The sequence below is a fragment of the Gouania willdenowi genome, chromosome 21 (genome assembly GCF_900634775.1).
Source record: "Gouania willdenowi chromosome 21, fGouWil2.1, whole genome shotgun sequence".
NCBI lineage: Eukaryota > Metazoa > Chordata > Actinopteri > Blenniiformes > Gobiesocidae > Gouania > Gouania willdenowi.
In genome coordinates, this window is record NC_041064.1 from 34,592,437 (window position 1) to 34,618,895 (window position 26,459).

Below are 26,459 nucleotides of genomic sequence, written 5' to 3' on the forward strand. Positions count from 1 at the left end.
CTTCAAACTTTCAGATTCAAATTCCTTTTCTAAAACCATTTATTCATTAGTCTTCATTGTTTGTAATTTTTCCGTTTGTCAGTTTTATTGTGTGACAGTTTGCTTTTTATGTGTTTTAGTGTTGTATGTATTTTCATGGCCGTCATGATTGCAGGGTTTCTGTTTAAAAGAAAGTCTTTGTCTGGTAGAATAAAGAACTTTTGTTTGATGCATTGTTGAAGCAGAGATGAGAACCTGAAGAGTGGGATGGAAAGACAAGAAAAGGGACAGAAAGTCGAGAGTTTTTACTGAACATCTAACACAGAGACTTTCAGCGTGTTGGATCATCTCCTCATTTCCTAAAAGAAATCAAAGCTTTTCAAGATATTCAGAAACATCATATATTTGTCTGAGGAAAGAATGGCTTTATTCTTTTTTTTTACAGTTCCTCAGGGAACGCAAGGGGAAAGTGTTCTTTGGCACCAAAACCCAACAGAGACGAATCAGGAGATAGAGAATGAAAACTATTTCTTCATTATTGCTGCGTGCACATGCTGCATTAAATCTGACTATAGTCCAACACAGTGGACATAAAATAAAATAAAATACAGGCAGTGGTCACAGATCATTGGATCATCCTGGTGTTTCCAAGCTTTGGTTCTTAGTCCAAATCAATATTAGAGTCAGCAGATTGTTAGGTATAAAAACCACAGAAACACACACACACACACACTCAGAGCACGCACACACTCAGAGCACATGCACACACACACTCAGAGCACACGCACACACTCAGCACACACACAATCAGACCACAGTATTCTATCCACTTTAACCTGTAAATCAAGATTTTTAGTCCATGTCTAAATCCCTTTAGGAGGCTCCATTACACGTCTACATTGACCCACTGCATGAAAGTAAGTGTGTGCACGTGCACATGTGTGTGTGTGTGTGTGGTTCTTATAATGCAGTCTGAAAAATGGTGTTAATTTCTTGGAAACTGATCACCTGACTAAAACTAAACTAAGAATAGATGCCAACTAAAGCAGTATGACTAAAATTAGGATTAAAGGTCCCATATCATGTTATTTTTCACCATCTCCATTTGTTCTAAGAACATCAAAAACATAGTATTTGAGGTTTATTTTCCCAAACTTGCCTGTTTTCCACAGTTTTAGCCTCTGAAAAGTCACTTTCTGTGCAACTCTACACAAACAGGCTGATTTGCGGCCGAGTTTTGCATATTCATGATTGGGCGTGTCTATAGACGGGACACTCACTTCCTCCACCCCTCATGGTGACGGAGGGCCAGAGGACGGCCCGCCCTCCTCCCACCCACTCCGTAGTTGAGCTCATGCTACTTTATAAACAGACTGAGCGTGGGGGCAGGGCGTTCACCTGCACATACATAGACTGTAGAAAATACATACACAGCACTGTGCGAAGGATGCTGAAATGCTCACCTTCGTGGGTGTGTCTGTTTACATGTCAATCAAGGCAGAGAGCTTCCTGGAGGCGCGGCTCCAGGAAGTGCCACGTCAAATTCTTCATCAAAGTGGGAACACGTCATCAAATTGTAGCGAGGTGTTTGGGCTCACCCTGTAGTAAGAAAGGAGCAAATCACCCTCTAACTAATGATCGAGGGAATCAATGAATAAACACTTTGTGCATGAAGTCCTACTAACACTTTATCATGTTTAAAGCTCAGAAACGTTAATTTAACTTAACACGGGCCCTTTAATAAAATACACTACTTTGCTTTTCTTTTTTTTTTTTAAAAGATGAAGTTTTAATGTGTATTTATCAGGGTTGTGGTCAATTACATTTTTCAATTACAATTACGTCTTTAATTATCCATGGTGAATTCCAACTCGATTACGGAAACCAACATTTTTTTCCAACTACAATTAAAAATAAAATTTTTATTTTCTCCTGAAAGTCAATTACAATTTTCAATTACTAAAGATCAAATTTAATTAATCACTATTGCTGAACCTTTAATAAATAAGCCCATAAAACATACCCTTCCTCTTGTGTTTGCTTTCTGTTAGCGTCTCTAATGATACTGTAACCATGTCTTAAACCAACTGTAAAATAGACAAAAAAATATATCATCCATTTTTTTTGTTTTTTTTTTGTTACCTTGTTAGGCTTCCTTATCAATGAAAATATCGAGGCGTCTTAACCTTTTTGCCCTCAGTATACCCCTAGTCAATATATTAAAGTGGTAAAATGATCCTCAAGAGAAGTGACGTTTAAACATGATATGAAACTTTTTTATTTCATGTAACTCAATTGAAATTCAGTTATGATTACAACAGCAGCAGATTTTTTTAATTACAATTATAATTGTCACAATTGTAATTACTTATCAATTAAGCAAAGACAATTGTAATTGACCCAACCCTGGTGTTTTTTTGTTTGTTTGTTATTTGTTTTTGTTTTAACAAAATGATCTTTTTTGAAAATAAAATATCCTGTTTAAAAAAAAATGTTAAAATTTTTTTCAACATATTCCATGCTTATTCTTGACAATTTGACCACATACATGATTTGTCATGCTCATTATTTGCCAGTTTAAACTAATTGTTGCCACTCTAATTTGCAACTTTTGACCAATTTCTGCGGTTTTTAAATTACCATTTCACCTCGTTTTCCACCATTTTTGGTCACTTTTAACCCATTTTATTTCTGATTAAACATGGATTTACTTCTTTAAGATTAAGACTATATACTATGACGCACATAATAATAAACGTTCCTGGATAACAGTGGATATTATTCAGATAAATAAATAAATGTGGTTATCACAGAGTCATAGAACAATGGACCATCATTTTACTGACTTTATGGATGGACCACAAAAATCTCTCCCCTTTATTCCCCCTTATAGATGGTCCTGTCTCCACATGACTGTTCTTCAATGTTCATGTCTGTGTTCACCTTCATCTACAGTGGGGGTCCCTGCTCTCTGGAACCTTTATTTTGGGGGTCACGGGCTGAAAAGGTTGAGAACCCTTGGTCTAGACCAGTGGTTCCCACACTTTTCACAGTCCCGTACCCCTTCAGACATTAAACCTGAAGCCATGTACCCTTCTCCTGCACACTTAAAAACATAATAATGTAATGTCATATACAACGTAGCCCTACAGCACAAACCTGGCCCTTTAGACCATCAAGATCAGTCTGCAGGAGAAAGTTAAAAAAACAAGTTATTATCCAGATTACCAAATATTCCAGTTGTAGATAATCAGCTAGGATATCTCAGATATCTAAATACACAAATTCAATGTATATTCCACAATATTTGGACAATTGCAATTTTCCCATGCTTTTTTCCCCATGACTGCAGTCAATTTTCCTGTAATTATTTAACACAATTTCCACAAATTAAATAAAAATTGGACACAAAATTAATGAAATTTGAAAGCGCAAATCCTGCAGGGACTGATATGTCACTTATTGCTTGGATATTGTTGGCGCCTTCCATACTTTATGTATGGTTTATACGTCATGTAAAGTACAAACTTGGGTACATTAATCAATGTTTTCACGTACCCCCTATGACAATTTGCGTACCCCACTTTGGGAACCTAGGGTCTGGACAATAACAGCTTCTTTTTGTACACGTGCTTTCTTTTTATTGCCCATATTTTTTGTCTTTGCGTTTCTGCCTCTCTGTCTCTGACTCTGTCTTTTTATGGCCACAGTTTGACCTCTGTCTGCGCCGTCCCTGCCACGCCACCGCCTGATTTAGCATTCTGCTAACGTCAGCATGTGCTGTTGCTCTCTTTGTCTTTGTGGAGCAGCAGGAATTTTCCACAGATCGGGTCTATGAAGCAGATTGTCCTTATCAATCAGCCTCCGTCTGGCTCACGCTGAAGAGCTTTTTTCTGCCTGAGTGCAGTCTGTGTTTATCATCTCACAACTCACGCACTATTAATCAGAGCTAAGCAAAAGGAATAAAACTAAAGGCAATCTGGGCTTTAAACTGCTGTTACATTGGTGGAACTTACACATACAACTGTTTGGTGTCACTGGACAAAATTACTGACAATACATAGCAGAAACACTCTTTTTTCACTTTATTGCATAAAATATTTTTGGTTTTTCAAGGCAACTTTTCAACAACAAAAAAAAACCATTAATGGGACTTTTTAGTGTTTTTTTTTTTTTTTGTTTAGTTTTTTTTAGGTGTACATACCTGTATTTTGTTTACTGGTTATAAATTAACCATTTTTTTGTTATATACATATCCAATACAGGTATCCTTTAAACCAGGACCATCTAATTTAGGGTCCACAGGCCAAAGGTGGCCCGCAAGCGATTAGTTTTGGCCCGCTGCTCATATTTGAAATAGTTTTTGTGTTTTTAATATAAAAATTAATGTAATACATTACAGTGATTTATAAGAAAAAAAATCTAAAGCTGATGTCAATTACATAATTTATCTTGATTTTTAAAGAAGTGTTCAAAGCAATGGAAAATATATATGTAAAATATATATATATATAAAATAATTATAAAAAGTTATCAGGATCTAAGTATAGCTATGTTTATTAACTCAAACTGAGACAATAACCTCCGTGTAATGCTGTTTTGGCACGGTGCATTACGTTTAATCTGATTGGTCGGCTATGATGTGATGCAATTGATTGTTGTCTGGTCATTTCATTTTTTTTTTTGTAGTTCCACAATGTCCGTTGATCATTTTAAAACAAAGAAATAATAATTTACTCAGTAATAGTTGGGTGTAGAAAAGTAACGAATTACTTTACTTCTTGTAAAACATATTTAAATATATGTAGAGTTACTGATTTAGAAGTAAAAGCAAGTCAATTACAGTAACGTGAGTACTTGTAATTCATTGCTTTAACTTTTGCTTATATCCCCTTAAGTTAAAAAGTTGAAAATGTTTAGTTTATTGAGAAGAAGTCTGCAAACCCCTTGTGTGTCTTCACTTCCCACCTACGAGTGGAGAACCTAGATGTGCTCCCTTCAAAATAATAGAAATGTTTTATTCAAGTAAATTTGATTAAAAAAGCTTGGGCCCCCTTTTTTTGGTCCCGATCTACAAGTTGAGTTTAGTGGAATGTCTGTGTGAATGAGACAGCAGTCACTCTCCATGATGTAAATACGTCTGTGTGTAGAAATGTGAGCTATGTTCTGGACGCTGTGGGACCTCCAGTCATCGTTTGTTTTGTGTAGCGTTTTAATTTGATGCAGCTCAGTTTGTAAAGCTTCACATGACGATTGTTGGCATCATTATGTGATTAACGGCTTGCATCCGAAACGCTTTCCTAATTGGACACATTGGGCGTATTTGGAGATAAGTGGAAGCAGTGAAACAGGAATTGCAGAAAGTTGTGGCTGTTAAAGTGTTGTTTCTCTTTCATTTGTGCAGATGTTCAAACAGAAGGCTGTCCAGCTCGCAGAGAAGCTGCTTCCTGCTTTCAACACTCCCACTGGGATTCCCTGGGCTATGGTCAACCTGAAGAGGTGGGTGTGTCCCCAAAAAACAGTTAACAATGGTTTCAAGGAGCTGTCATTTAGAGCAGTGGTTCCCAAACAGTGGTACGTGTACCCCTAGGCGGGGTCTGCAACCTTTACTCTCAAAGGAACCATTTAACCTCATCTCACCTGGATTACAGTCCTCCTGGAGCTGAAAAAATACCTGCTCAATGAAGACAATACAGTATTAATTTAATACACTGTATTGTCTTCACCGAGAAGGTATTTTTCATCTCTATACAGTTAAAATTATATAGAATGTTTAATTTAATGTGATTTGATTTGATTTATATTGATCATGCAACTTAAAAACAGTTTAAAATAAAATAAATTGACATCAAGAAATAAAACAGTATCTTACATTTTCAAATTCTTATGCATCTCAGTTTACATGAACACAATGTTATATAAAGAAGAATTATTTGTTAGTTAATGTATTTGAAAGGCTACAAAAAGTAACTTGAATTTGATAACACATGATCATGTGATCAACACATGCTAATTACTCATTTCTTGCCACACATAAAACATGCATATTTAACCTATACATTGGTGGTTAAATGAATCTGTTCCCACACAATAAAAATCTCTATTTTCTTCCAGAATAGTGTTTTTGTTGGTTTAGTTAATTACCAGGGATTTAAAATTTAAGGTTAGTCACAGGAGGTGAAGTAGGAAAGTGCCGAGTCATTGCACAACGTGATTTATTTTAGGTTAATAAATTGTTATATCATGATTTTATTTGTCATTAATCATTAATAGCCTCTGTAGAAAAATAACTCTTTCAATCTTTTCTTTAAAGCTATAGGGAGCCATTGGAAAAGAGTCAAAGAGCCACATGAGGCTCCAGAGCCGCAGGTTGAAGACCCCTGGTCTAACTAAACCCTGAGGTTTTGGCTGACATGCATTAGGCTGGAAATTTGAAAAATGCCTTGATTATGGGCGGAGCTTCTGGAGCAGTTAAAACACGCCCACTCTCGACGATAAACTCTACAAAGAACAATCTATGCTATGCTAACTAGCTACTCAATACTCACTATATCCCTCTATTCACACTTTTCTCAATCCAACCTACTCACTACATGTTGTAGAGCCGACAGGTGATAGTTATTAAAAAATAGGCGGAGCCAACACTGATGGCAGAAGCCACGAAAACATCACAAATGCCCATTCTCTGCCAATAGCAAAATTTAATTGTAATTGCCATGTTTTAACCCATAGAGGGCAGTCACTCTGACATTTTACAACAAAATACACCAACATTGAAATACTTTAACTAATATGTCAAGAGTTGGACCAGGATCAATCAACAACACAACATTTGTTTTCAGAAGAAAAGTCATTTTCAGGTTTAGTTACACTTTAAATAAAATGTGAAAAAAAAGTTTAAGTTGAATTTAGCTACTGTAGCTGAAACTAGAGTAGTGCAATATCAAAACATGGCTAATAAAAAATGGAGTTTGTGCTTTAAATGATGAAAAAGGTTCAAATTGAGTTTAAACTCGTTCTGCCCTCGGCTGCGTTCCTCCAACATGATTCCTGCTGTGCAGCATTATGTTTGTTTTCTGTGTTTGTTCTCGTACCTGCAAAAGGAACACGAACGCATTTTTTCCTCTCCCAGCTCCTCTTTTACCTCCTTTATCAGTTTCTATTTCCGTGTGCAGTTTGAGTGCTTGTCTTCAGTCGTTCTTTGTTATCTCTGAGGGATAAAGGTCTGCTGTGCTCGACCTCACACACACTCCAGTGTGAACAACTACACATGTTCACACTGGAATCAACACTCATTGAAAACACACAAACATGGCTCTTTAGTTTGTTTTTTTTTTTTGTCCTTTTGAATGAACAAAGACAGCCTTCACTACAAACCCAAAGAAATGTGTATCTGTACACAAATTGTATGGAAAGTATAAAGAATATAATTGCTGGTTTTAACTAAAGGTGTCTCGATCCGATGCTGATGTCAGATAAAAAATTAAAAATATCAGATTATATGGGCCTGCATTTCAAATCCAAGATGTAATACATATATTTAATTATATTTATTTATTTATTATTTTTTCAGGGATTTCTCATTTATTTATTTTATTCAATTGTAGAATATTAGAATGTTCAAGTTAGGGCTGACTGATATGAACCAAATTTCATATCTTGATATTTTTTCTCAAAATTGCGATATATGATATAAATCTTGATGTTTTTAATTCAAAGTCTTAGTTTCTAATGTTTGGGTTTGTAATATCTGTTACAGAGAAAGAACTTAAGGTTCAGTCACTTATAAAATTATCAGAGCTTAGACTTTCAACATGACTTAGAAAGGGCTGCCATGACAGTAAAAATTTGTCAGCTGACCCTCTGACTGTATACCTTATCTTTTCTAGTTTAACAAAGTACAGCATGTCTTTAATCCACTGTGTAAATGTTGGAGGGTTACATTCTTTCCATCGAATCAAAATCTGTCTTCTGGCTATAAGAGTGGCAAAAGACAGACAGCTTTGTGTGTGGTGTTCCAAGCCCAGGTTTGTCATCTCCACACCAAATACAGCCAGGAAGGCAGATTGTCTTAAGTCCTTGCCTATAATATGTCTTACCGGAAAGACAATTCTAGGTTAAATTTGCTGGTGAAAAATGCCACACACCCACATTTATTGACAAACAGCTGCACAATATATGTGCTCAAATAGCCTGAGTTTGTGCATCCATTAATTTGGATTAACGGATGCACAAACTCGGGGTGTTTGGAAGCCGTGTACTGGAATAAAATCAAAGTGAATTTACACTGATGTCAGTTTTTTTCTAATTTTTCAACCTTGCGGTTGGGACCTTATTTGGGGTCGCTTAGAATTTAAATGGGGTCGGTTGAAAAGTTTCGTTTAGTTTAGTTAAAAAGATTTACTGATTAAAACTTTTTCAATTTTGTATTATTACATTTTTTTTTAAATTAAAACACAACTCACAATCTTAAACAACTTTATTCTGTACTTTCACTTTTTCAAATTTGTTTTGGCGCTATTTGTCACTAAATCTGTATTTGTAACAAATGTGATAAAAATTAATTCTCCAAGAAAATGCCTTTGGGATTGTAGGAAAATTGTGAAATCGAAATGGGGTCACAACTCAAAAACAGTTGGGAACCACTGCTCTAATATGAGGTGAATTTTAATTTGTAGTCCTGTAGGTGTTAGCACAGGGTGTATGATGTTTTTTGTTTGTATGAATTTATTAAAACCTGATATTTCTTCATTTGATTGATCATTTTGTCTTTTCACCTCCATCTTCATCCTCCTCCTCCTCTTGCTCAGTGGTGTGGGTCGTAACTGGGGCTGGGCGTCGGCTGGCAGCAGCATCCTGGCTGAGTTCGGGACCCTCCACATGGAGTTTGTTCACCTCACCTACCTGACGGGGAACCCGGCCTACTATCAGAAGGTAATGTTACGCTGCTCAAACGCATTCAGTTAGTGAATCTAAAAATATGGCCTTAATTGTCATTAAAATGTCTTAAATCAATGTTTCAAAAGTCTTAAATTTGAACACATAAGTATGATTTTATGATTGTAATTAGTCTCACATTTGAAAATAAATGGGTAACATTTGTTTGTTTTTTTAAAATGTATAATTTACCATAACACTGTGCAATCACGACAGTGGAACCAACTACAAAACAGTGACGTGGTTGCAGCGGGACTTTCAACAACTTGGGGAAATGTAAATTTAACAAAAATTGCCTGTCTAATGAAGATTTTTCTTAATTAATTTTTTATTTTTTTGTGTTTTTGTTGTTTTTTGATTGATTCTGTAGTCATTTTGTGTGTTGAGTGAGTTTGATTATTTTAGTCTGTTTTATTTGTGTATCTTACTGTCATTTTGTGTGTTTACTTTGGGGGCCGCCAGATGCACGTCTGCACTACACACTTTACCCTCACCCTTTGTAATTAATGAGGTGTTTTTTTCCCCTTTAATTATGTTTACTGTGAAGCTGGTCTTAAATTAAATTACAAATGGCAATAAAAAGTTTGTAATTTAAATTGACTGAAATATTTAAAGCTTATTTTGGTTTATTATCACAGTTTCTACAGCTCTTTGGTTGCTCTGTGTATATTCAGGTAAACAATCTCTGCGAGTCTACTTCACTTCCTGTTCACTAAACGGCCTCATCATAGATCAGCTCTAATTGGCCGAGGCTACACTATCACAGCACATACCTCTGTATCGTGTCTGAAACCAACACCAGGATTAGTATCAGGACATCCTTTACCAAAAGATTAAAAATGGTCTGGTTTTTCTCCTCCAGGTGATGCACATCCGGAAGCTTTTGGCCAAAATGGACCGCCCCAACGGACTCTACCCAAACTACTTAAACCCTCGAACAGGTCGCTGGGGTCAACGTGAGTACACCTTAAAATGATATCATAAAATCCCCTTTAAATCTAAAGGATCTGAATTTATATCTGAAGCTCATTTTTAATGAAGCACTAAAGATTTTTATGAGCCTCATATTTTAGGGTTTAAGTGCACACTTCCATTTGCTTTCACTGTAAATCTATATATTCAGTGGTTGGTGGTAATTTGGTGCTTTATATTGTGAAAGAACAGTAATATTATTAAAGGGATCCTCCACTGTTTTTACAAGTTTGGTCTAAAGTCTTTGAAATTTTCTTATTAGTAGATCTATGTCTACTAAAGCACATTATTATGCATTATTAAAAATGAGACTACTTTATAAGTTTAACATCCTGGGCAGAAATTTTTCCCCCCAAAACAAAATCCACACAGTGTGCTTGTGGTAGGGAAGCTACTGAGCCAAAAACGCAAACTCAACAGGGCATAAAATTGTTTGGGCATAGTTGTAAAACTAAGAATAACCCTCTACAATAAAGTTCAGTTAACTCAAACTTAAAACAAATTATAACCTATATTACAACAGGCTGATCTTGACTGCTACTTTAAAATAATGTGGCACACTTCACCCTCCATAGAAAGATGAAGAGGTAGGATTTCAAAAATAAACATAGATTATAAAATATTATTTTGAGATAAAATTCCAGCCTCTTTCATTTATATTAGAACTCAAAACTCTTGATTAGAAAACTAGAATTTACAACAAGATATTAAACTATAACAGGCTGATTTTGACAGTAACTTGCAACTGGTGTGGCACATATCACCCTCCATATAAAATATGAAAGTTGATGGTGAGATGGTTAATTAAACATAAACAATCTATTTAAACATCAGAAAAAAATAACGTAAGGGTGGATTCAACAAATCCTGCTTCAGTTTTATGGAATTTTCAATCATTGAGGATAAAATCCTCAGAGATGAGATTTAAAGAATAAATTAACACTACAGCAATTTGAACCTATATAATAAAATATAATATAATATAATATAATATAATAATTGTAACGTAAAAGATGGGTCAAGATAAACATGCTTACATTAACATTAACATACTGTCAGCAACACCTTGCACCCAACGAAACCCTTTAAGTTTCTGTGTAGTTAGAGTGAATGATAACCTTCCATGGCGTGTAGTCTCTAACGGGCAGCAGTTCCTGGTTTGCTGATGTTCTGTGAGATGTACCGCTGAGCATCCTCTGGAGAGGAGAATACTTTGTCCAGTCCGTTGCATGTTATCCGAAGCCGTGCCGGGTGAAGGATGCCGAAGCGGAGGCCCTCGACCTCGCGCAACTGCTGGCTGATACCGTTGTATGCTGCGCGTGCACGAGCGACTTTTGCCGTATAGTCCGGGTAAACCGAGATGGATAAATCCTTCACCTTAACTCGCCGTTTCTCTCTGGCCAAACGTAGGATGTTAAAGCAGTCCTGGAAGTAATGCAGCCGGGCCACTATTGCCCACGGCGGGGCTCCTTGCTTTGGAGCAGGCTGTAGTGTGCGATGCGCTCTGTCCAGTAATGGAGCCTTTTCAAGCTGGAAGGCTTCTTTCAGCAACTCCGAGACGGCGGTGGTACCACAGCTCCCCTGGCCTTCGGGAACACCTATTATTCTGATGTTACTGCGCCTGGACCTTCCTTCCAAGTCCTCACATTTGTCCTCCAAAGCTGCCACCTGCGTCGAAAGTTGTTGTACGGTGTGCTGTAGTTCAGCGACATCATCGGAGCATCCTGTAAGTCCTGACTCCATTTCCTTTATCGTGTTCTCCACTGCCGCCACCTCGTTTCTTATCGCAGTTTTAAAGTTAAGAAGCTCTGTCTTAGCAGCTTGGATTTCTTGCTTTATTATAGACATTTCACTTTCAAGCACACACCGGATTTCGTCCTTAAAAACAATTGCGAAATCAGCCCGTAGTGATGCCATCAGCTCCTCCTTAAATGCCGTAATTTCAGTTGAACTCGTCGTTGTCGGGGTCGCCGTAGTGCGGTCACCGGAACCACTCGAGCTCGTCGATGGGGAAGCTACGTTGATCTTTGCAGGCCCGGTGGAGACGGCATTGGTATTACGGCTTTTGCTGCTTCTGCTAGCCATGATGTACTTATCCATGCGGTTAATTATCAAACAGGGTTCAGGGTTAAGGTGGTTGTAGTCCATGTTATGCCAGAATATATCTTAAATATCGAATGTCCTGAAGAGCTCTTCATTGTGCGACCTACTCCATCATTCGCTCGCGCCTCCCCCGATGGTTCACTTTTTAATTATTATATTAATTTACTGTGCATTAAACACTAAACCTTTTATAATTTTTATCTTTGTCAATCACGTTAGATTTCTGTGAAGCACTTTGGTCTACAATTGAATTAGTAGGAAAGGTTCTATATAAATAAAGTTTGATTGATTAATTGTTTGATAAATTATCTAAAAATCAGGCTCAATGCTTCACAGGCAGTGGGGCCGTGTGACATCATCAATCACATGATATTAAGATGGAGGAACACAGGCTCTAAAACTGTAAAGTACCAGTAGTCCCATTTTTAAAAGACAATTAAATGTATATGGTTCATAATAATATGCTTTGTTAGGCATAGATCCACTAATAAGTAGATTTTGTAGATTTTAGGCCCAAACTTGTAAAAACAGTAGAATTTTACTTTTTTCATTTAGAAAAAACGTTAATATTTTTCATATAATTTTGCCCATACTGATAACTTTTTTTCTGCTTTAAAGGAAGTGATCTGATACATAAATACATATTAAATGTAGTTAAAAAGTCTCTAAATCCAGAGCAGCATTAGTGATGAGATGAAGCTTAGATTTCGTTGATCACGTGTCGAAATGAGACGAGTCCTAAATTGAGAGACTAATGCTGAGTGAAGAGAAGACGGGAGCTTTAACGGATCTCACTTAATGAGAACAAATAGGCTAAAGTGGAAGGAGATGGAAGAGAATTCCAACTGTATTGATTACACTTGGCGTGAATTAGTGGCTCTCAGAATGAAGCGTGACACGCGCTGACACTTGATCTCCATCTGATTCCAGTCTGATGTGAAAAAGTGGCTTTAAAGGAGTTATGTACCGTAATCAAACTGGAGTGCCAACAAATGCACCAATTAGAACGTGTAATGTAAAGTAATTTTACTCTTGACTTGAGCACAACTTGAACTACACATGAAATGAGAAGCAGAGAATTTTAAAAGTACTTTAACTTGTTCATCTTTCATGTTAGATTAATGGTTTATACAGATGACTAGGGATTTAATAAGTAATCATTAGAATAACCCAGATTTATGGAGCATTAATAAGTGAATAATTGAAAGTTATTAGCGTTGTTTCTAGAATAAAGGTTAATTTTAGAGAAATGTAAGATTTTCAGTGAAATATCAATAAATGACTAATGTTAAACTTTTGGTTTGGATCCTTCATGCCAGTTTTTAAAAAGAAAACAGTCAATGTCCTATTTACACACTAGATAGCGCTGCCCTCCTAGATATAAAAGAAAAATGTTGCAACTTACAAAGAAATCCTTTAGAAATAATGTTGATTAAAGAGACATCGACTACATTTTTTAAGTAATGATAACAAGACTGGGTATTTTTGTTTTTGTAAATATGTTAACGAATAAAATAAAATATAAAAATATATTGAAGTTTTTTTCAACTAATAAAAAACTAAACTATATTGTTCACATGGGATGAATGGGATCAGAATTTCTTTTTTTTGTGTAAGGCAGGACAAGACGTTAAGTGATCCAATTGGAAATAAGCTGTTTGTGTTTGTGGACGTAAGACGCCTCATGTGGTGTGAACATCTGTATGTATATACAATAATATGTTAAAGTTTCATTTATTTATTTGTCTGGATAAATGAAACTTTAACACATTATTTAAAAAGAAGACAAAAAAACTTGCTGAAATTAATTGTGTGTGTTTCCAAACATTAGTATCATCCCAATAGTTGATCAATGGAAAAAAAAAAAAGTTTATGTTTTAGTCGACTATATCTGTTGTATCACATTTACTTGACTAAAATCTTGAAACTGTCCTGATGACTAAAACTAAATTTGTTAGTAAAATATTTAAAGCACACTGTGTAACTTTTGGCCACTGGGGGCGCTAGACATGTAACTTTCATGCAAGCTCCCCTAGTGGCCACAAGCGCCACAGCACTGTCGCAAAAATCATCAGTCAGTCAGTCGGGCCAGCCTCCCATGTCTTTTGATTGTGTATGCAGACACTAGTTGACCTGGAACTCCAGGATAAGGATTGGCTTTAAGGGCTCGCGCCGCGGCTACAGTCTATGGGCTGGAGGAGCAGCCACCACCGCCGCCCTCCTCTACCCGCCGCTGGAGTCCCGGCACTCGGCCACCGTGCCAACCCTTGGCGAAGGGGGCAGAAGACTGCGGTGAGGCCAGGAAGTAGGGGGGGAGTGTCACCTACGAGGCAGGCCAAGCACCGAGTCTCCGGCGGCGGGGAAAAGAGTGATGCGGTGGCGGCTGCTCCTCCGGCCCATACACTGCAGTCACAGCGCGAGCCCTAAGAGCTAATCCTTATCCCAAAGTTACGGATCTGACTTGCTGACTTCCCTAACTAAAGAATCCACGTTTAACTGAACTATCGTGGCGATTAGTTTACCATTAACCCAACACGAAACTACCATATTGTGCTTCTGTGGCTGTAAACAGAGGCTAACTCGTTTCAGCTGCCCACCCACGTGGTCACGTGACTGCCGTAAAGTGAAACGTTCTCCAGACATTCACCAGGTCACATGACCTGGCCAAAGACGGTCCGTCTCTCCAATCTTACATAGTCGGTATTTCAAGAGGGAAGCCCCGCTCAGAGCATTGATACTATCAGCGCTGTATATTAGCCTGAGGAATCATTTACAATAACTCATATGGGTCAACTCTTTAGGTCAGAAAGTCCACAGTGTGCGTTTAAGTAATAAATAAATAAACATCTCTATCCCTCATCATTGGCAAAATTTCAAGAATAATATCTTGTTTTGTAATTGACTGATTTTTATGAAATGTGACTCAGTTATGTCGGGTTTGTTCCTTAATTTTCCCTCTGAGATTGGGATTGTGCATTTCATCGGGATTTTTCAAAAAAAAAAAAAGTGGGTTGGTCCATACATTGTAACCCCTAGTCTGGTCAGAAATTGATAGATTTTAAGTGTGAATGATCAATCATCAGTGGACCATGATCAGGATCACTGATATCACTGCTAATGTCTGGAGAAGAAGACATTTATATCTAGGTGGAGGTTTGCGCTCTGAGTGCTCCTGTTTAACTATCGTTTTTTTTATTAGTTAAGATGTAATTTTTTTGTTCATCATTTGACCCTATGGGGGACAAAAAATGACATAAATACAAATAAATACATGGATGAATAAGTAAATGCTGAATTAAATTAATAAATAATTAAATATATACTTGAATAAATAATTGCAAAAATAATTACATAAATGCATAATTAAATAAATCTGTTACTATATTTTTTAATATTTTATTTATTTCCTCAATTATGCATGCTTTTTTTACATGTGTTTATATGTTTATGATTTCCACATTGATTTATTAAATTATTTATTTACTTATGTCTGCATTTCAACATTGATTGTTTTACGTATTTGTGTCGTATGTTAATTAAGTGGGCGGTCCTCAATAAACTCTGAAGCAGAATTGTTACATCCATGTGATCCAGCCCTAGCTGATGATAAAACCTTGTTAAATCAGTTAGCCTAGCTTGTAGCTAAAATAACAGCATGGTTTTAAAAGATTAAAATGAGACATTTTTAATATTAGCATCAATAACTTAAAGGAGATTTAACAGATAAAGCCAATGCATTAAAATGTGTTGACTCAAATGAATACAGCGCCATCTGCTGGCATGTTTTTAACAAAATCATTTGATCAAATGATAAAGAAAAGTGTCATTAGCATCATTAGTGTTGACACATTCAAACTAAGAATCTGTTTTATTCCTCTGTTCTGTTTGTTTCATGTTCAGAAACATTTTTTTATTATTCCAGTTTTACCTTCAGCAGGAAGCCCAGCTCTGGAAGATGAATCTTTTCCTGTGTGTGCGCGCATGTTTTGCTCCTGAATATACAGTGTAGCTTTTGTTTGGATCCTAAAGGAGATTAAAGGCTTACGTTCAGTCGGCTCTGGTTCAGTGAAAGTAAACAAAAGGAATGAAAAGGTTCCTGTGACTTAAATAAGATGCATTGATCTTCCAGCTCACGCCCAGCACTCAGTGGAACCTGGAATTGTGAAGTCAATGGGTCCAAAGCAGGAATAATCAATGCACAAACTCCACCATGAAGACATTAGACACATTAATACTGCATTAAATACCAGCTATCTACACACTTATAAATATCTACTACATTTATCCTTATTGAACAGCGTCTGCACCTCTTAGATATCATTTATTCCACTTTACAATCCACTGTGCATGTGTGCGTGGATTCATTCCACTGCTTTGCTTCAACCAGCTTTAATGATTCTACAGTGGGGCAAAAAAAGTATTTAGTCAGTCACCAATTGTGCAAGTTCTCCCACTTAAAAAGATGAGAGGCCTGTAATTTTCATCATAGGTAAACCTCAACTATAAGAGACAAAATGAGAAAAAGATCACATTGTAGGATTTTTAATGAATTTATTTGCAAATTATGGTGGAAAATATGTATTTGGTCAATAACAAAAGTTCATCTCAATACATTGTAATGTACGCTTTGTTGGCAATGACAGAGTAACTTTGTAAGTCTTCACAAGGTTTTCACACACTGTTGCTGGTATTTTGGCCCCTTCCTCCATGCAGATCTCCTCTAAAGCAGTGATGTTTTGGGGCTGTCGCTGTGCAACACGGTTTTTCAACTTCCTCCAAAGATTTTCTATGGGGTTGAGATCTGGAGACTGGCTAGGCCACTCCAGGACCTTGAAATGCTTCTTATGAAGCCACTCCTTCGTTGGTGTTCTTTCTTCTCCAAACATGATGAGTTGAGTTTTTACCAAAAAGTTCTATTTTGGTTTCATCTGACCATATGACATTAACCTAATCCTCTTCTGAATCATCCAAATGCTCTCTAGCAAACATCAGGCCTGGACATGTACTGGCTTAAGCAGGGGGACACGTCTGGTACTGCAGGATTTGAGTCCCTGGTGGCGTAATGTATTACTGATGGTAGCCTTTGTTACTTTGGTCCCAGCTCTCTGAAGGTCATTCACTAGGTCCCCCCGTGTGGTTCTGGGATTTTTGTTCACCATTCTTGTGATCATTTTGACACCACGGGGTGAGATCTTTCGTGGAGCCCCAGATTGAGGGAGATTATCAGTGGTCTTGTATGTCTTCCATTTTCTAATAATTGCTCCCACAGTTGATTTCTTCACACCAAGCTGCTTACCTACTGCAGATTCAGTCTTCCCAGCCTGGTGCAGGTCTACTATTTAGTTTCTGGTGTCCTTTGACAGCTCTTTGGTCTTGGCCATAGTGGAGTTTGCATTGTGACTGTTTGAGGTTGTGGACAGGTGTCTTTTATACTGATAACCAGTTCAAACAGGTTCCATTATTACAGGTACCGAGTGGAGGACAGAGGAGCCTCTTAAAGAAGAAGTTACAGGTCTGCGAGAGACACAAATCTGGCTTGTTTGTAGGTGACCAAATACTTATTTTAGGGATTTACCAATTAATTTATTTTAAATCCTACAATGTGATTTTCTGGATTTTTTTTCTTCTCATTTTGTCTCTCACAGTTGAGGTTTATCTATGATGAAAAGTACAGGCCTCTCATCGTTTTAAGTGGGAGAACTTGCTCAATTGGTGGCTGACTAAATACTTTTTTGCCACACTGTAAATGTTTAGGCAGGGATGTCAAACTTTTTTTAGTTTAGGGGTCAAATATGGAGCAGTTTGTGGGCCACAGATTTTATGTAGGACAACAAGTAATTTCAACTTTTTTGTTGCGTAATTTGCACTTTTACTTATACAAAATACAAAATCTGTAAAATACCGACCATATAATAATACCATGCAACATTTATGTGATTACTTCAGTAGTAAGCAAATAGCTAATTATTGTTAAAAGTGTGATAATATTGCCTCTACAACATTAAATCAACATAAAATCTAATTTTAAAAATAAATACCGGTATAAGAAAATATAGTATTTTATTAAGCAACAGTTTGTAAGTTTGTGGTGAATTTGTTCAAAAAAATTGCCTAAAGGACTAGAAATATTTCCTGCTCTTTTTTTAATTAATTGTTAAATCTGTCTTTGTACCCCCTGCAATGTGCTTTTGTACCCCTAGGGGTACAACACGTACCCCTGTTTGGCCCTCGGGCCTTGAGTTTGACACGTGTGTTTAGGCGTGGCCCATTTAATTAATGTGATCAAGGAAGTGACTCGGGGCAGAAAACATCCTTTTAGATGAATAAGAGAAAGGGACGTATACGCAAACCATAAAGGTGTTTTACTATTTGTAAAGTTTTCATAAATATCTTGGTTATCAATTAAAATGAGTAAAATTGGCTTTGTTCTACCCTTTATACATATTCTTTTTAGAAATAAAATGTGGAGAGTTAAGAAAGGGTAAAATATTAAGAATCCTTATTAATTTTTTCTCCTAAAGGTCGATTAATCCACGGTTTTTCAACTACCTAACAGAATAAAGTTCAATTGTAGTTCTAGTCATATTTAAGGTTGTTTTTTTATTAACTTGATTTTATCCCTCCCACGACGTGTATCAAGTATGCAAAATATAAAATATGATCAAATAATTTTTTTTCTTTTTGTTTGATTTGTATTCAAGATGCTTTTTATTTGAAAAAAGAAACAGGAAATATAATAGATTTTGTTGTTTTTCATTTTATTTTTATTAAAACACGTATAAGAATGACTGCTGATTGTTTATTGCACTTTTTATTAGAAAGATTATAAAAACTTTTTTCTATGTGTTTATTTAATTCCAATTCAAGACAGTTTGATTAAAATGACTGTATATTTTTAATATAGGCTACAAATATTATTTTTTTATTGGTTGGTGGTGTGCCATGGCATTGTTTTTAATGAAAAGTTGTACCTGGGCTGAAAAAGGGTTGGACTAACATTGGATTAGTCCATCTGTCAGTCCAGTTGACTAATGGATTCCATGTGTTTTAGGAGCTGTAATCAGCTGATATTGAGCTGATTATTAATATTTGAGAATGTTTGTCTCTCTGTGAATAATACAGGTACGAAGCAAAAAAATTAAAAATAAATCCCAATTTTGTTTCCCATGCCACTATTCTGTATAAAAAGAACACTTTTATTGTTTTTCTTTTTTTTTTAATCGAACAAACCTCCTAATAACAGTATTTTTTCAAAAATAAACAACTTAAAATGGACTCTTTCAGATTATTATGTATAACAGAGTTTCAAAACTTTTATACTGTAAATGTTTGAATCTAGTAGCCATTCTCTTCTGTTATAACTTGCAGTGTAACTCAAGCCTGTCGTTAAGTCTTTTTAAACCTTTTCCGTCCCTCGTTGTTGCAGATCACACCTCTGTAGGTGGACTAGGGGATAGTTTTTACGAGTACCTGCTCAAGGCGTGGCTCATGTCGGATAAAACCGACACAGAGGCTCGTAAAACCTACGATGATGCCATGGAGGTAGGATGACGCGTTCACACACTTCATCACTATTACCTGATCCACATTCTCAGAGCACTCTCTTCTCTCTGCCCACAGGCCATAGAGCGCCACCTCATACGTAAATCCAACGGAGGGCTGACCTTCATCGGGGAGTGGAAGAACGGTCACCTGGAGAGGAAGATGGGACACCTGGCCTGCTTCGCTGGAGGGATGTTCGCTTTGGGCGCTGACGGATCGCCTGATGATAAAGCAGGACATTACCTGCAACTGGGGGCGGAGATCGCGCACACGTGCCACGAATCCTACGACAGGACGGGTAAGGACGAGCTGATTGGCAGTTTGAGACGTGAAGCGGTAATACTCTTCTCCTTCTTCTTTATTATTAAAGCTGCTGGACGCAATTTTTTATTATCAGATAAATCCAAAGTGTAGGGCTAATAGATCAATAAATAGAAGATCATTTGATCAAAAAAAGGTTGAAATTTTTGATAAAAAGTTTGTTTTGATCTTCAGTCTAAACACTCTCAATTCACACAAAAGTTTGGTGCATTGCATTGTGGGATGTGGAGTCCCGTAGACGTCATTCTTAAAGCTGCACTACCTGATTCTTTTTTTTTTGTCAAATATTTTTATTGGTTTTTACATTGGGAAGGTACAAGGCAAAAACATACCAGATGTGCATCAGTGGTAACCCCTCAATTGGATCAAACTTGTTACAGTAGAACACAACATAAATCCAAGGAGCATTAGAGAGCAAGTCACCCTTCCTTAACGAAGCAAATCATTCACTCACAACCATTCACACCACAAACAACAAGGTGGACAAGACAATCAAGAGTCAAGGGTTAAATAATTACAATTAAAAGAAAAAACAGAAAAGGGGGAGACTTAACAATAACAAAAATAAAACAAGGAAATTAAAGGAAAATTAAATAAATAAATAAGACAATCAACTACTCAGTTCATTGCGTTTCAGCTTCAATGTGCAAGGTATCTATATGCAGTAAAACAGGTCGCCAGATTTTATAAAAGACCTGTAAGGAACCGTTCAGGGAGAATCTGATTTTCTCAAGTCCCACACATCGCAAAATCTCCTGAATCCATCTATTATGTGTAGGTGGGGATGCATGCGTCCATTTGAGGAGGATGAGCCTCCTCGCAAGCAAGGTAGTGAAAGCAATAATATGTTGTGAGGTTTTAGGCCAATCAAGTGATGGGGGCAATCCAAAAAGAGCGACAAGGGGGTCAAGGTTTACTGTGCGGCCAAGGATCGTTCCCAACGTGTCGAAAATGACACGCCAAAATTCTAAAAGTTTGGGGCTCGACCAAAACATGTGCATGTGATCAGCTGGTCCGAGTTTACATCTGTTAGGAGTCCGCTCTATCTGGATAAATCTTAGCTAACCTTGCATTAGTGAAGTGGCTCCTGTGCAGGATCTTGCACTGTAGGAGTTTGTGCCTAGCGCATATTGAGGATGTGTGAACGAGATTAAGGATACGGCTCCATTGTTCATCACATATAGTTATCTGGAGATCTCGATCCCAGACAGCTTTCAGGGAATTCAGGGAAGTCGGGTTCATTCTAAAAATTGAATCACATAAGATTGAAGTCAGGGATTTTTGTGTTATTTTAAGACAAAGAAGGGAATCCATCAAGGTCTCAGGGGGGCAATTGGGAAAGTGAGGGAACTGGTTTTGCAAAAAATGCAGGATCTGGAAAAAACGAAATAAATGAGATTGAGGGAGAGCGAATTTTCTTGACAAGTCTGCGAATGAAGGGAAAATACCATCAATATAGAGGTCTTCAAGGGTCTGTAGACCCTTGTTTGACCAGGATTCAAATGCAAGGTCATAACAAGATGGAAGGATTAAAGGGTTTCGAAAGACTGGGGCTTATTTCGATGAGGAATGTAGACCAAATTGTTTCCTGAATTGACTCCAAATTTTTAAGGTCTCAGAAACAACGGTGTTCTGTGCTACACATTTGGTTGGTAGAGGTAACTGTGAGCAAAACGACTGACCATAATGTGTTAGGCGAGGAGGCTAGTTCCATGACGGCCCATAGAGGACGCTCCTTGGGAGCGTCCTCTATGGGCCTCTATTGGCCTTAACATTCCAGAAAAGGATTTTATTGACATTGCTACCAATAGTAACGGCGAAGGTCCGGTAAGGCCAAACCTCCAAGAGATTTAGGGAGTTGGAGAGTCGACCTCTTTATGCGAGCTTGTTTATTACACCATAAAAACGAGTTAATCAACTGATCAAGGGTGGAAAAAAAAGATTTGCGGACGAATACCGGGACGTGGTCAAAAATATAAAGAAAACAGGTAAGAACGGTCATCTTGACTAGATTGACATGTCCCACAAGAGACAAGGAATAGTAGACCACCTAGCAAAATCCGATTTACAGCGCTCGAGTAGTGGTAGAAAATTTTTAGCAAACAATTCGGAGAGTGATTTTGTTACAATAATGCCAAGGTATTTTAATCCTTGGGTCGCCTTTCTAAATGAAAAAAGGGAGGATGGGAGGTTCTCTGCAGGGGGGTTAATTGGAAGATACTCACTTTTGTGCAGGTTAATTTTATAGCCAGGCAACCCTCTGAATTGTTCTAAAATATCTAAGATGGATGAAGTTGGGTTGGCGACATAAAGCAGAAGGTCATCTGCGTATAGAGATAGTTTGTGAGAGATACCAAATCTAGAAATCCCTTCAAATTTCCTTTCATTATGAATCCATGGGGCTAAGGGTTTGACTGCAAGAGCGAACAGGGACGGAGAAAGAGGACATCCCTGCCGGGTGCCATGGGATAAAGAAAATGATTTTGCTTTTATTCCATTAATATTAACACTAGCCACGGGGGAGGTGTAAAGATCCATGATATGAAGTTGGGGCTAAAACCAAATTTGTGTAAAATAGTGAACAGGTAGCCCCATTCCATACGGTCAAATGCTTTCTCTGCGTCTAATGATAAAATGATTTCGGCCGGGTTACAGTCTGATGAGGAGCATGTAATGTTTAATAACCTTCTAGTATTATGAAAAGACTGTCGCCCAGAGACGAAGCCAGTCTGATCTGGGTTTATTAGAGTTGGAGTGACCTTCTGAAGGCGAATGGCGAGTACTTTGGATAAAATTTTAAAGTCAACATTAAGGAGGGAAATGGGCCTGTAACTGCCACAATGGAGGGGATCTTTGTCCTTCTTAAGCAACAAGGTTATTGATGCTTCTGAGAATGTAGAAGGTAGTCTCCCATTTGTGAATGCATCGTTAAATACCCTCACCAAGATAGGAGCTAGCATGTTGGAAAACATTTTTAAAAATTCTGTGGAGTATCCGTCCGGTCCAGGAGATTTGGAGCTTTGTAAAGAGCTGATAGCCTCTAGGACCTCGGTAACTGCTATGGGGGCTCCCAGATTATTAAATACATTGTTGTCTACTTGAGGGTATGATAAACAGTCCAGAGAATTACGCTCTGACCAAATACAAGAGATCTCAGATGAGTAAAGTGTCGAGTAATAACAAGAAAAGGTATTACATATTTCCATGGGGTCCATTGTGACTAACCCATTCGGAGACATTCTTTTGGGTATCTGTCGAGAGGCACTGGCGCCTCAGGCTTGGTATGCCAAAAGTTTGCCAGGTTTGTCACCTTGTTCAAAGAAGCGTTGCTTTGTTTGTAAAAGCTGAATCTCAACTTTGCTGGTTGACAATAAATCATATTGAGATTGTAACTGCAACCTTTCCTTATCCAATACAGCTGAAGGGTTAGTGGCATATTCAGCATCTAAAATGTGTATTTTATCTGATAATTCTTTTAATACTCCCTGATTTTTGAACCATGACAGAGGGGCGTGGCTGAATTTGAAGCGTAAATCCCGCCCCCCACTCTGATAATCCCTCCCAGTCTTCTCCTCTCACGGAAGTGCACAAAATTGCGCACGAGAGCTGAACGTGCACTATTGGTAAAACATGTCGCCACGCTAAAGGCTGCACACAAAATATAGGATAATGTAACATTAGATGACCTGTCGAGAAGGAAAACAGACACTTGTGCATTCAAAGTTAGTCCAAGACTGAAAACAAGTTCCCACCGTGCACACGCTTCACCATATATCGCGGCAGTCAATGAAGAGGTTCCTTCATGGGCTCTACTCACCCCTCCTTTCTCTGAATCCTGTGATTGGAGCTGGAGGGGGTCACCGCCAACATTTTGTCTTTTGGAGTTTTATTAACTAATATAATTAATTATGACACAGACAGCACGCAGACCTACAATTTTTTCAGAAATGATTACTCTTACGATATATTAGATTATGCTAATAAGATTTTTTTTTTCGTTAAAGAAAATAAATTGAGTACCCCATTTTTAATATGAGTTGTTGTTTGCCCTAATAAAAACTCTGAGAAAGTAACTTCTCAACACATTTCTGAAATGTTACAAAATGTTTTGTCTGGTGGAGTGAAGTAATCACAGGGAATAAACTTATTATTTTTGTATATATTATTTATATTACTTATTTTGTATTATTCTTTACTTTATTTATTCTTTAAATGCTTTATTATTATTATTATTATTATTATTATTATTATTACATGTTAATGCACATAATAACTAGGCTTTACACGATCAGGATTTTTTGGCTGATCACCGATCAGTGAGTTTAAAAAAACGATCACCGATCAATCATATGAGGAGGGATGGGTACCGAATTTGGTACTTTTTTTTTTACTACCTGGTACAGATTCACGTAAAATCAAACTGTACCATGTTTTGGTATAGAAGCATCCTTGTGACTGTGAGGGAGTGGAAGAGTAGGTCATCTCCCTCTCCACAGGTGCATAGTGGAAATGTGGTGCACACACACACACACACAACACACACACACACCTGTGTCCACCAACATGCTGAAACAGAGAGAATTGTGCAGTATTAAGAGAAAATATAAGGGAGCGCTTCTCTCTGCTCTCCACTCTGTAATCAGACTCTCCTTCACGCCGTGGCTGCATGTGCTGAATAAACTAAACTAAACTAAACTGTCTGAATAAACTAAACTAAACTGTCTGGATAAACTAAGCTAAACTAAACTGTCTGAATAAACTAAACAAGCTCCGGCACACACACAGACACACACACACACGCACACGCACACACATATGCACAGACTAACAGCAGACGCTGACTCAGCTTTCAGAGCCAGTAGACTCAGGGGACCAACGCTCCGCTATGGCCAACAGAGGCTAGTGAAATACTATAGAGCCGTGTCACGTAGAGCAAACATGTCGGTGGTGTGGAATGTCTTTGGTGTAAATGAGACGAAAAAACAACGCAATGGGAGCATCTACAGAACATTTCATCACAACAATGGCGTCATTGATCGGCTCGGTGAATTAAGACATTACAGCCGATCACCGTAAGTTGATCATTTAAACCGTAAAAGCGGAGCATGAAGGAAAAGAAGTGATCAACCCTCTCTCTCTCTTTCTCTATCCTGTCACCGGCTCAACACACACACACACACACACACACACACACACACTGTTCCCTGGTCGTCACGTCACTGGAGCGATGGAGTGACCAAAAGCACCACTATGTGCAAGCGACGCATCAGGGGCGATTTAAGTGAGTGCAGCGCTACAGTCGCGTTGGGTGTGAACGCACCTTAAGAATGAAGGAAAAACACTTCATGCATCATTCTACAGGACTCCACATCCCACAATGCAATGCAGGAAACCTTTCTGATGTGTAATAGTGTGTTTACAGTGGAGACTAAAACAAACTTTCGAGCTGCAATTTCAACATTTGACATCTTTTTTTTTTTTTGAGAAAATGATCTTCAGTTTATTGATCACTGAGGCCTACACTGTCTTTATCTGATCAATACATTATTGTCTCCAGCAGCTTTAAGTTGTCGGATACACAGAAATGTCTGTCTCAGGACTTGTTCCACATCTTTCAGGCAGAAAGTGAACGGTCCCGATGACTCGTGCCAATCATTCAGTACACGCTCACGTAATGGGACTAATTACTCAGCAGTTACACAGAAACGTGCAAAACAAAGTCAAGAAGAAGACGAGAGACTAATTAACTAATCTTATTAATTGTCATGTGTTAATCTTAAATATTAAGATCGGTTCACAAAGACTGAACTGTAATTTTATTTCTTGCTTTGTCATAATTGATATTTTTCCTCTCCCTCCCTCTCTCCTTGTGGCTCTTCTCCCCTCCATCACCTCTCCCTCCTCCTGTCCCTCGTTCTCCTCTGCAGTGCTGAAGCTCGGCCCAGAGGCCTTTAAGTTTGACAGCGGCCTGGAGGCCGTGGCTGTGCGCCAGAATGAGAAATACTACATCCTGCGGCCGGAGGTCATCGAGACCTACTGGTACATGTGGAGGTTCACCCACGACCCCAAGTATCGTCAGTGGGGCTGGGAGGCAGCACAGGTACGGACCTGTCAGGATTCATGGAAAACTGGGAAAGATCTTCATATAAAACTGCGTGTGTTTTAATTTATGGGAGAAATCAAATCATACTATGGATCCATATTTATGATTTAAATCATTTCATATTGACAGTCTGTAAAACGACTGTTTCATCTTCCTTTTTTTATTTTTAAAGCTAAAACAATTATTGATTATGCGACATTATATTGGACCCCATCTTCAGGTTATTTCACCACTTGCGGATATTGAAAATATTTGTTGAAATAGTTTTTCTCCTTCACTAAAGCTACACATTAGCATTAAACAAGCATTGAGATGACGTAAGAATGCTAATAATGGCTAAACTCAACCAGGGCTAATTTGGTGCAATCAGTGGCTAATTTTAATATCGTGGGTGGGACTTAATAATTTATGAGCCAATCACAAATCATCCAAATATGCTAAGAAAAAACAAGCCAATACCAGTCAATTAATAATATATGTGTAAGTGATAGTAAATTTATAA

At 37.7% G+C, this 26,459-nt stretch overlaps 1 protein-coding gene across 1 annotated transcript in view; it reads left to right on the top strand.

The window, feature by feature from the left end:
- man1a2 (mannosidase, alpha, class 1A, member 2) overlaps window positions 1-26,459 on the top strand; it is a 96,175-nt gene that overhangs the window by 62,938 nt on the left and 6,778 nt on the right. The window contains exons 7-12 of the mRNA XM_028436267.1: window positions 5,384-5,478; window positions 8,790-8,913; window positions 9,779-9,872; window positions 19,418-19,533; window positions 19,612-19,831; window positions 25,782-25,954. Of these exons, the coding sequence (XP_028292068.1) occupies window positions 5,384-5,478; window positions 8,790-8,913; window positions 9,779-9,872; window positions 19,418-19,533; window positions 19,612-19,831; window positions 25,782-25,954 (822 nt within the window). The remainder of the gene's footprint in view (window positions 1-5,383; window positions 5,479-8,789; window positions 8,914-9,778; window positions 9,873-19,417; window positions 19,534-19,611; window positions 19,832-25,781; window positions 25,955-26,459) is intronic.